The sequence below is a fragment of the Falco peregrinus genome, chromosome 2 (genome assembly GCF_023634155.1).
Source record: "Falco peregrinus isolate bFalPer1 chromosome 2, bFalPer1.pri, whole genome shotgun sequence".
In the NCBI taxonomy this organism is placed as follows: Eukaryota; Metazoa; Chordata; class Aves; order Falconiformes; family Falconidae; genus Falco; species Falco peregrinus.
The window spans coordinates 14,462,134-14,474,334 of record NC_073722.1 but is presented as its reverse complement, the minus strand read 5'-3'; the positions used below and the strand labels follow the sequence as shown (position 1 = coordinate 14,474,334).

The 12,201-nt window shown below is 43.8% G+C and overlaps 1 protein-coding gene across 3 annotated transcripts; it reads right to left on the bottom strand.

Moving 5' to 3' along the window:
- Positions 1-5,190: 5,190 nt before the first annotated feature.
- Positions 5,191-11,848, bottom strand: LSM6 (LSM6 homolog, U6 small nuclear RNA and mRNA degradation associated). Of its 3 annotated transcripts, none has more exons than XM_055797371.1 (4): positions 11,704-11,848; positions 10,452-10,564; positions 6,891-7,004; positions 5,191-5,371 (listed from the first exon to the last, which is right to left on the bottom strand). In XM_055797371.1, exons 2-4 carry the CDS (start codon positions 10,543-10,545, stop codon positions 5,337-5,339), a joined length of 243 nt encoding a protein of 80 aa, XP_055653346.1. In that variant the 5' UTR covers positions 10,546-10,564; positions 11,704-11,848; the 3' UTR covers positions 5,191-5,336. The 3 variants fall into 3 exon arrangements, with proteins under 3 accessions (XP_055653346.1, XP_055653345.1, XP_005243372.2); XM_055797370.1 differs by having other exon boundaries at positions 10,452-10,556; positions 11,704-11,787; XM_005243315.3 differs by lacking the exon at positions 11,704-11,848 and adding an exon at positions 11,049-11,073.
- Between the last annotated feature and the right edge of the window lie 353 nt (positions 11,849-12,201).

Below are 12,201 nucleotides of genomic sequence, written 5' to 3'. Positions count from 1 at the left end.
AAAACCCACAGCTGGGATTTAAAAATAGCACTAGGGAAAAGTGTGGATGCTCTGTAGTAGCTTGATAACCAAGATAGACTATTGACAAAGTGCACAGAAGGATTATAAACGCAGTAACATCTCAGGCTCTTTGATACAGAAACTTTCTCCTTGCAGATTGCTTCCACATCTCTGCTTCGTTGGGGCACAACAGGTACAGCAGACGTGGAGCAGGTGCAGTGGAGGTCACTATGTAATGCAGACATGGATGTGAGCAACCCAGAGCTGACACTCAAGAGCAAGCTGGTTGCTTCATTGGCAAGTTGAGAAATGCTTTGCTACTGCAAGACAGTAAGAGCTATATAACAAGTTACAAGTCCTTCCTGGTCAGCTAGTGGCTACCTGAGTCCTGCGAACGAAGTTGGAGGGGGTTAGAGAAGAGTGGGCAGGTTGATGAAGTAGGGAGCTTGAAGGTGGCAACAGCTGAGTCCAGATCACAAGGAACTGATCGTTAAACCAACAAAGCTGGCAGCACCATTTTATTTAGGAAGATTTCAGGTCATCTTTAAAACAAGCAGCAGTGGCCAGCTGTGAGAGTGGTTAAAAACTCACAGTAGGAGAGTGGCAAAACCCCATGGTAGTGCCCCAAGGGGACTGGAGAACAATGCCTACAGACTGGCATCTCAGGCTTGGCCTGTGCATGTCTGTGGCTCTGTGTTTGGGGAGACCAGGGGAAAGAGGATGTTTCTCTGACATCTAGTTAGGCAGAAGGTTGGCAGAAGTACTGAGAGGTCCTTCCATTTCCACCCAGTTGACTATTATTGCTGTTCTTCTATCCCACTTACTGTAGCGTGACAGTGGATTCAAATGTTACTGCTGGGAATGAACTGACACACACCTTCACACACAACGTAAAATATAAGCCTCCTTCCCTTACAAATTCAGCTGAAAACCCCACAGACCAACCCTTTATTTGGTAACTACTGCAACGTGGGTAGCTGTTCGGTAACTACTGCAACATGGGCAGCTGTTCAGCACTGGGGGATGGGGTTGAGGGAAAGAGAGATGGTGCAGGGCTCTTTCTGGATCTCAGTAAAAAGGGCTCAGCAACAAATAGCTTAATGACTGCTTTAACAAGACAGATGAGGAATACAGACAGCAAGTAAATTGTACATCCCTTCAGATGCTGAGCACCCCACTTTCATGTAGCATCAGATGGAGCCCAGATGGATTTTCCTGTCATGCATTGCTCAGAGCAGATGCAGCGCTGTCCATGGAGAGCAGCTCTCCCATCACCTGAGCTATTTTTTAATTTCCTTACAAGAAAACAACCCTTTTTCTAAAGGATGTTCTCATGAGAACTTGTTGCTGCTCTGCTAGATAAAGGCAAGGCCAGGCAGGTGGTGCAGTCGCAGTACTGTGTGGGAGCTGCCCGTGCCCCCCGCTGTCAGGACGAGGAGGTGTCCTGTGGCCAAGGGGTCCATGCAGCCCAGCAGAGACCTGGAAGCCACGCTGCCAGCCTGAAGCTGCTGTGTGGATCACTGACTCTGACGTGTTCATGGGCCCCTCGGTCAGGATCAATACAGCAGCTCAGAAAAAGCCTCCTCCCATCCAGTTTCACAGCCTTGGAGACCAGTTTGGCACAGGAACCTGAAACTTTGCTGGCTCTGCAGCCTGTTTGCTTTCAAAACTGCAACGGGCCTGGAGCTAGACACAGGCACGGGTTAGCATGGCAAAGATTGGGCATGGGTTTGGTACCATCAGTCAAACATTCCAAGGCGATCACTTTGCAAATGCTTTCACACTGCCTTCACTGCCGCGAATAATGCAGCCAAAACCTGCAGAGCTGGGTGAGAGCCTGAGGGCTCAGTGGGCAAGTCGTAGCCACCAGGGCTCTGGGTAGCTCTTTGGTCATTGCAACACTGTGAAAAAGATGGAAAGAACTCAAATACGTGATGTTCAGAGTGGTTTGCTTTAGATTCCCTTTGAAATAGGAACCAGGTGGCAACTGAGTGGCCATCAGTGTATACCTTTAAAGCAACCTCCCAGCATGCTCTCCTGCCTTCATATAGGGGCACTTCAGGGTGCTGTAGCCTTGAGTAGGGACCTGGCTTTTGGCTGCCCCACCACACAGTGAGTATTTACCCCCTCCTTACAGATGGGCTTGCTTTAGTTTCCACAGGCTGTGCTGCACTGCTGCTCCCAACCAGGCTTTTGCTTGAGGAGATGTGGCTTAGTTTGGCTTTTCAAGTGCAGGAAGGTTACGCTGGATGTGGGATGCAGCAGATCCTGAGTTACTGCTCTTCCCAGAGTCTGTCTGGCGTGGTGAGGCTGGGGCAGTGGTTGAACAGCCTTGGTTTCATGAAATGATCTCATTGCATGAAAGTACAAACTATGGATGTGAAGGTGTGAAGGCAGCTCTAGTCTTTGAAATCCAGTTCATTTTTGTTTGTTAGTTTTGGATTGCTTAGGTTTGGGTGTAGTCTTCTAAGACAAGTGATGGACCAGCACTTGTAAAGTTGCTTAAGGAATGTTTCATTGTCAGTCCTGAGCTAGATGAGCCTGATCCATGAGTAAAACTGTTTTATACTCTTCTATGTAGGTACTGGGGCAAGAGCATTAGGATGTGGTAAATGAGGTAACGTGAAGGACATGAGCATTACTATGTAATACAGTCTTTTGTGTAGGAAGATACATTGTGTTTCTAAGTTTGTATGTCCCAATGGGATAAAGATATTATAAACTAGGTCGAGATACTCTTAAGCATCAAGAGTTTGTGGAATATGCCATTCTGCTTTGATGTTTACATACATATATAATGGGGTCCTCACCTTAAAACTTTGGATAGTGTTCTGTGTGCTGCTCTGAAAGCTGTCTAGCCAGTGTCTGATTTACTTGCAAGTGGTATGGTGTCCTACAGAATATATTAAGTGAAAACAAATTCTAAGAGATAAGTAAAAAAAAAAAATCAAAGGTGAAGGTTTTATTCAACTCAAAACAGACTACATCCGAACATTGGACTACCTAACTGAAGTCAAGCTTAAATGTTCACTTGATTTAAATACAGAGGCTGAAAATTGAATTAAGGAGGAAAAAAATCTTGTAAAATGTAGATAAAGGTCAGTGACTGTGGGAATTAAATGTTTAATTTCTTTAGCTACTTTTGAAATTTGAATATGAATTGCAACAGCTCATCTTGATGCAAATTTTCCTGTCTACCTCACAAGGTAAATAGTGACTTCATGATCTAAAATACATTTTAAAAAACAACGCTTAGCACGTGAACTACATAGTATTTTCTAAGTTCAGAGTTTAGTATGTGACTAGACCAGCTGAAGTAGATATCACAACTGAAAAATGTTCTATAACTAGACTTGTAGAAACAGAACTGCAGTTGAAAAGTTAGCGAGGCAAACTTTTGAGACTAAATCAAAGTCTGTGCAGAGCACATTGCTATAGGTGGGTAGGTGGAGGAAGAGTGGGAAAAACTAACTCTTATTGAAATAAAAATGAGAAAACCCCAAACCCCAGATGGTCTCCAGAAACGAAACGCACAGTGACCTGCCAGCTGTGTATAGATGGCAAAACAAAGAAGCCACATGCTCCACTTGGAGACATCTTCCTTTTTTTAAAAAGTGACTTAGAGAAGAGCAAGTTGGTGATTTGTACTTAGATCCTGGACCCTTTTCAACCCTTGTCAGAAAACAATAAATTTTTGAAGCATATTATAAAGTAGCATCTCCATGTATTCCGTAGTGGCTTCTGAAGTGTTTAATGTGGAAAGGTTAACTATTGATTGCAAAATAATTTTGAATTATTCCTTGATTTTTTTTTTAAAAAAAGAATTTAAAATTTGCAACCCACATTCTCTCCCTTGGATAACTAAAATGTCACTGTTCCCTGCTTGCATTAGAGCTACTGGTACTTGGGAAGAATGGACCAATGTTACATTCACACAATTGTCTGGTGTTCATCCATCCACAACTAGAAGTTTTTTTTTTTTGTTCCTGGAGGCACTACAAACTGCCCAAAGAATAAAGCAGGGCTTCAGAAAATGTGTTTTTAAAAATTGGCTAAATTATCTCACAGTGAGGTATATTACCCTAACTTATAACTTTGTCCCAAGGAACAAGAAAACGTTCCGAGTATCTGGATTTTAAGTGCAGTAACACTCAGACTAAGAAATACCTGAATATTCAGGTGGGGCGTTTTTTCTTGTCTGACTGCATGTAAAAGGAGGAAAAGGTAATTTTTTTTAAAGCAGAGTAAGTATCAATGTAAAACTGAGCTGGATTTACTCGTAGGCTTTAATTATCTGGGAGCACTGTTGCAAAATATAAACAAGTTCTGGCTCCACTGCCTGCACAGAGGTTCCCCCTCCCTAATGCACACCCCATACTATAAGCTTAATGTATTTGTTCTTGTTTCTGGCTAGCACGTAATGGAAGAGAACATATAGATGGTACTAGGTTGGAGGGAAGCGTATGGGAGGAGAATGAACTGTCTGAAGAGGATGCATATGGCATGTTTACAAAAGCTTCAAAAGCTTTTCAATTCCTAGTCTGTTTTCAGGAGAAGCTTTAGATATTAGTTACAATTTCTTTTTATTAACAAAGACCACTGTGTTTGGTAGAGATGCAGGGAAGAAATGTAACTGCAAGCTGGGGGGTGGGGGGAGGGCAGTACATATGCAGAAGGTGAAGCAGCTTCTACTGTGATGGCATGCCAGCCAAGAGCTCTTCACCTGTGACTGATTCCTCAGCTGGCACAGAGCTTTCTTTTCACCCTTGGGGCTTTTCTTTTACTTGATTCCATTCTTTCCCCACTCCTAACTGTGCAAGTGACACCGTTACATCCCTTGAGTCAATCCACAATTCAAGATTTCTTTGGACAGCTAAATTTTTTACCTAATGACTCTTACTAGATTGGCATTTAAAGCTGACCCTGTGTTCTCCAAAAGGATGGGTCAGTGTCACTGAAACATTAGCATTTTCCTCCCCAACATCAGTTAAACTATTGTTTTGCCATCAGTACAAGGCTGTGATTTGCAATTACTCGGTGCCTGCTTACCTTCCTATCATTATTTCTGTAACTGTTAGCATAATCAAACAAGCTGTTGCTTTGAGTCAGTCTTGCAGCACTATTACATGCTTCTCTTATTTATTTTCTGTACAGTGGAACAAAGCAATGCTTTGAAACAAAAACATTCAGTAAGTTTATACTGCTTTACATTTATTTTAAAAAAAGAAATATTTAAACACTTGTGTATTTCACCTGTGGATTATTAACTACAAATCAAATAGAGCTCATCATTTTGAAAAGGTTCACAAGTACAAAACGGCCTCCTTCTGGCATCTTCACATCCTCCTCTTCTGTGTGCTTATGTACAATACTGTGAAAAGGAGAAAGTGGCACATGTAAGAGGGCCCTGGTAAATAATGTGCAGAAGCTTGTTTACTTAAAATATCTTATTTCCATGGCTTGTAAAACAACAGTGTAATGAATCCTCCTCAGCATGAATGAAGTCAGGAAACTTTGAAGTCCAAGTTTCAAGAAATGCTGTCACATTTACACATTATGTACTACTTTAGTTCAGTATACACTTTATTCATAGCCAAACTACATAGCCAGCAGATGCTGGCTGAACAGAGGAAGAATAAAGCCAGCTACCCTGCAGCATTACTGAGGGGAGCATGAGAGTTTAAGCAGCAAAATTACTTGTCAGACACTAATGCTGTATGATCTTTCAACAAAAGCTGGAAATCCCAAGCACTTCAGGCAAAGCTAATGATTACCTGTGAAGCAGCAGACATCTTCCACCTGCTTGCTGGTGATATCCTTAGATCCATTCACAACATGAAACTGCATCATGCTCCTAAACCTGGGATATCTTAAGTTCTCTGCTCAGCCTGTTCTGCAGCCTCCTGCCTCTCATCCATTTGTTTTAAGTTCTATAATAGGTTCTTATTTCCATAATTGATTCTCCAGCTGCAATGTCACTGCACTCCTTAGCATAATAATCCAAATTCCCCGCAAAAAGCGTTTAGCCTCATTCAAGGATTATTTCTCCTCCCAAAGCACTCTGTCCTGCTGGTGCTGCATTCTCTTTCAGTCTTTTTGTAACATAGGATTCAGTTCTTGTTTGTTTTTATTCCCTCCCTTCTTCCTGTCCTCCATTTTCTTCTCAAGTAACTTGGTCAAACTCTGCTTCATTTACCTTCTTTACAAGTCTCTTCACACCTGACTTGTAAACCTTTTCTATTTTCAGATATTCTTCTTCCTAGCATGCCCCGCTATTACAGCCTAACTGATACCACAGTCATTTCAGGAACCTGGGATTGTCCTTGAAATGCACTAAAATCCACCTACTGCACTGGGATATTCAAAGGCTCAATAGTGAAGTGTTAGTGATTTTCTTGACTGGTGGTAAAAATATTTACTCATAAAGATGAAAATAGCCTCCAGTACTAATGAACTGCATTCAATCAGGTCTGGACAATTGCATCACATGAAAATATTAGTGTCAGCAATATCTGTACTGTATCGTAAATTTATGTGGTAGTTTGCCTAGCAAAACACAAGCTTCTATGGAGCAGAGGCCATCTAGGCAGGCAGTAAATGCAAAAGAGTAAACCTGTCAAACAACAGAACTAAGCTCTAAGGAAGGGTAGAAAAGAGCATGCTTCTCTAAATGAACTGCAAGTTCAGAGGCCAAGAGGGCCACAGGAATGCAGAATGCGCAGACACTGAAAAGCAAAACTGTAGAAGATAAATATGCTAAGGTTTCCAAGAAAGCCTAAAACTAATATTCTTACAAGCAGCTTGGTTATACCTCAGCCACTCTTCAAATTCAGAAGTAAATATCAAATCACAACCTTCTAATGAGCAATAACCAAAGGAGGAGCAGTTACCATTATTTCCTCGGATAAATGCGTCCCCATATTTGTTCTTTAATTGTCCATTTACATATTCTTCGGTCTGTTCCAGAGCTATATTCATATACCCATCCAGGCAAGCCAGGACACCTGAAGACAGTGACAATTTAAAACTGAATCAGCTTAAACTTTTTTTTTAAAATAAACAAAAATGCACTGTTTGAATAGTACTGAAAAAAACCCTGTATCTTTGTAACAGACTAAAAGCCCAGGCTTGGCTAGATGAGCCAGTAGGTCAGAGTATTCTTCCCGGAATTACACTGGGAGTGAGGAACCCCAGACACTTTCAAAGCAACTGTATCAGTTGATGTAAGAATGGCTGGGGTGGGGTGGGGGTGGTAAGAAGTCATTATTAGGGCATGACTTTCAGAAGATTGCTAACTTCCGCTTTGACAGTTTAAGTTGTCCCTTCTCATTTGTGTTTTAAGCCACACACCTAAAAAAAACCTGTAAGATTAAGTGTAACTGGATAATCAAAGGGCAAGGCTATGTAAATTGAGTTTCATCAAAACTTGTGAAGAATATAGCTGAAAAACAACCGCTTTAATACAGGACACCTTACACTTTCATAATTATCTTCATGCTTACAGATCTAGAAGAACATTAGATGCAAGTCTCTGATGTAAACAAAATTCTACATAATTTTCAACAGGCTAAGATTTTCAAATAATACTGAAATCTTCCCACAAAATTAAAATTACGTTGTTTGTAACTAATGCAACCCAAGGAAAAAAGTCTGTGCCACTTGTAATATTAGATGGGTTTTGATCAGGATAAATATGCATTTCAGTAGCACTGATTCTAGACAATATTCTCATTTCTCATAGCCCCTGTTGAAGGCTGTACTTTGTTCACACAGTGCTTCCTATGTGCTGGCAGCACGATGGCATTTTTGAATTTTAAATCACTCCTTGGCATCTACACCCACTGTTAAGATCAGAACCATGGCCATCTAAAAATTTAACTCGCCTGGTCAACAAATGGATTATTCGTGTAAGGAACCGAATGTGGGGATTAACAGATGTAAAGAATTGCTCAGAGAATACAATCTTATTTGTTAATAGTGCACAGAAAACAACTTGTAAAAAGCTGTATTAATTACCTCCATCTTGCATGTGTGTTTTCCTAACTTAATCCTTGCACACACGCAGAAAATACTAAAATATTTTTTTCCTCTGAAAAATACCCGATTTATTTACCTGGCATTAAAACTCAAAATATAGTGTACTGGCTGTACTTGGGGAGGGGGAAAAACCCCAGTCTGAGAATCCTCCTCTAGGACACATCCTCATTTTTCAGAAGTGTTACTGTAGTATCTTCCATGAAATAGTTAGGAGTTCAAGTTCTCCTGCCAGCTTGTAATAGTTTGAGGGTTATTATTTTCCTTTGGTTTTTTTCCTCTGTATCCACACACAGAGGAAAAACTGACTGCTTACAAAGTGTTACTAAATGCACCAAAAAACCCAACCCACAAGTCAAAACTCTTTCACTCCAGTAATGCAGAGTACACCATGTAACAACAGAACACAAAAAATATTTGTCCAAAATTTAAAATTGGATTGTGTGGATTTTCTTAAAGCTGCCACTTAGTAGGCCATAAATGCAGTACTTTCAAACTCTTTTGTTCCTAGAGTGCATTCATGGTTTTTTCATTCTCTTCCTCCTTTTCTTTGTGTTTACGCTCAGGCCATTAAATATTGTCACTGCCCGTCCTGGCTAGTATTTTATGTTTTATCTATATGTAGAGATGTTATAGTATAAATATCCATCTCTACACACAGAAATCATACGTATTAATTTAGCACTGATTACTTTCTCAGGGCTTCTTCCCTTAGATGAATGCAGCACTTGACAGCAAATCAAGACATTTTACAGTTACACATCAACACTTGTATTAGGACACGTTTGTGTATACAGTGGCTTGGAGGGTGGAGGTACAGACATAAAATTAGCAACAACACCTAGAGGGAGAATCTAGACAGGTCTGTAACAGGAGCCTGAGTTTACAAATATTGGTCAAATTTCTCCAGAAAACAAAATGAGTGCATATTTTTCAAATGAGAACAGCATAAAAGTTTTTAACTGCAGGATCACATCAAGTGGGAAGGAGAGCAGTGGGAAGTAAGAAAGGGAGGGGGAAACCAGTAACAAATGAGGGTGTTCATCAGAACTATGGTTCAATTCCCCATAGGTCTGACTGTAGGCATGTTAAACTGGCTTTGTTGAGAGGGAAGTTGAGTAATTTATCTGCAGCAAATGGATCTTACCAAACAGAAGGTACCTGTGTTCTCAAAGCAAATAAAAAGTACGTCCAAAGACCAAATCCATTTTGGCCCTGCCTTGTGTACCTTTAGGTAAATGATGACTTGCTATAACTGACTTCAATGTGCTGTCACTACATCCTCCTGCAAGAAAGAATTTACAGTAGCCAAAGACCGATGAGAAGCAGTGAAGTTTTAAAGATACCAACCCCACCTGAAGTGCTCAGACAATGTGGTCCTCAAAGAAATGACAGACTGCAAATTTTGTCAGCTGGGACACTAAAGAGGCAAAGGAAGGGATAAGAAGGCACTGCTTGCTCTGTCAGTGACCAGTAACAATTTTAAACTGTCATAATAAAAAGCTTCCTTGTCACAGCACAAAAAACGTCTCCTCCCACAAGTGCTAAACTGAGCCAATTGAATTAAACCTGTCTGAAGGAGTGACCTGTACCAGAACCATTATGTTTTAGACATTTTATTCTGGAATGACTTAATTGTGCACAACAGGAGATACATGATAGTTTTAATTAAGTTTGGATACTACTAAAAAAATAGGACAGTCTGATTTTAATGGGAGTAGGACCAGGACACTTCACACTGTACCAAGAAGTTTAATTTACTGGTTAACACCCCCTATAATCCTACAGCGCATGAAAAGTTCTGGAACAGAACTGCTGGATTATGTTACAATGAACTGGGCATATAGCAGCAAAAGCCACACTAAGCTTTCTCCTGTATGTCCACAAGTCTTGATCTAAACCATGTCTAGGCTGTTGTTTAAACAAGAATGTAAATAACTCTTTCATCCCTTTAGGCTTATGACCAATAGCAGAGTTTACTGTTTGAAGCTTTTCTGGACCAAGGCCTATACTAGGAATGGGAGAACAGGAAGGTGAAAAAACCAGGTAGTTCCAACAAGGGCTGCTATCAGAGCACTGAAAAGGGGACTGCCTGGCCATTTCAAAAACTGTAATTCCAGCCAATCTTTACAAAAATCACTTTAGAAACTCTGAATCATCCCAAGACTCCGGTCTAACAATCTGTGATGAAGGACACTAATGATTTAGATAAGTAAATATCTCTAAATCTACCATTAATCTCCTTTTCACCAGTTTCTCCAGAGTTGCCTTTCTATTTTTAATGTCACCATTCTGAGATCTATATTCACATACTCCAAGATTCTGGATCACAGTTTTGTTTTTCAAAAGCAATGCATCTGTTCCAGCCATCCCAAACAATTACTTTACTTTGTGTGAGAGACAGATGGAGAGCTTACCTCGATAATCAACTCCAGAATTTAATTTTACAACAACTGGCCTTCCAATGATTTGTTTTAGGAAGTCACTAGGGGTTTGCTTCCGTAGACTCATCTTGATCTTCTCTGGTAAGCTGGGAAGAGAAACGAGAAAAAACATTCGGGTAAGCAACACGCTCACATATGGTCTTTGAACGCTCAGTACAGACAGACGGTTCCCTGACTCTCCATACTTTCAGTAGAAGAAAATATCAAAGGAGATAAAAGCAAAACCTTAAGGTGGAGAGACAAAGCTCCTAGAGCCACAGCATTAAACCTTCCCTTTGGCATTTTTATAACTTCTGAAGTTATTAAGCATCCTTGCTTGCCGTGCTGTGTGTCTTTGGAGCTTCCAACAGAGCCAAAGGCCTCTGTAACACGTTTTGCTAAAATGGTTTTACTAAAATTAGATAGCTAAGCCACAAGTAGCGGTTCGTATCTTTAGGGGGTGGGGTGAGAAGCCAGGGCAGGCTCTATACACAGAAGCCTGTGCTGAAAGAGCAGAAGGATTTTTGATCTCGGCTCCCAACTATGAGCAAAGAGTAAATTGGGAAGGACGCCTTCAAATGGATCAGTTACCTTAGACTAGGTTTAGGATTAAGGCTTGAGATTCGAGTTGTAGAAACCCGAAAAGATGCTGCGACTTCAAGACTGAGGGCGCAGCGCCCAGGCGCGGCTCGGTGCTCCCCCCGCAGCGCCGCCGGGCCCCGGCCTCAGCGCCTGCCCCCCCGCTCTGCCCTGCACGCCACCGGCGGCGAGCGGGGCTAGTGCTGCGGCCAGCGCCCCCCGCCTCCGCCGCTTCTGCCCGCGGCCGCAGGGCCCGGCCCCGCCGCCCTGCACAGCCCGAGCCTTCCCGGGCAACGCGCGCGTTCGGTCCCGCCGGTGGCGCCCCCCTGCCCCGCCGGTAACCCGCCGGGCTTCGCCTGCCGCTGCCAAGGCGGCGGGTTCAGGCCCTGCTGAAACGGCGCGAAGCGCGCTCCGGCCGGCGCCTGACAGCCCGCCCGGGCCAGGCGCAGCTTCGCAGCCGCTTGCTTAGAAAAGCGCGAAAACGGCGGAAGCACCGGCTACAACGGGCGCACGCGGCGGAGGTACGCGCACCACCGCACGGGAGCCCCCCTCCCCCGCCCACGTAACCGGGCAGCCCCCACCCCCTTCTCCCTGCCCCCAGTCCCGTCCCCTCCCCGGGGCGGCGGGTGAAGCGCCGCTGGGAGCCCCAAGCCCGCCCCGCACTCACCGCGGCCCGCCGCCCCCTGCCCGGCGCTCGCCGCCCGCCGCGCTCCCGCCCAATCCCCGCCGGCCCGCTACGGCGCGGCGGCAGGGCCAAACGGCGCCGGGACGCGCGGGGCGGGGCCGGGCCGGGCCGCTCCCCGCCTCCTCCGGCAGCGGCAGGGCGGGCGGGCCGTTCCCACCCGCGTCCGCGGGGGTGGGCGGGTTCCCCAGCGCCGCTGCCCGGTGCAGGCCTGCTTGGCCGCCCGTGCAAGGCCCCGCGCCCCGCGGGCTGTGCTGCCGGGGTTTCCCCCGCACCCCGCGTCAGCCAAACACCCGTTTCTCCACAGAGATGCGGTTTTGTATGACTTGTTTCCACTTACAGTCACATAACGCCTTATGAATGTCCTACGGAAAAACCTGTATGATCCCATATACAACTGTAGTCTACTATGATGAGATCCTGTTAATCCCGAGGTGATCTGGCCCTACCGGGGCTGCCTCCTCAGACCAAGTGAGCGGTGGT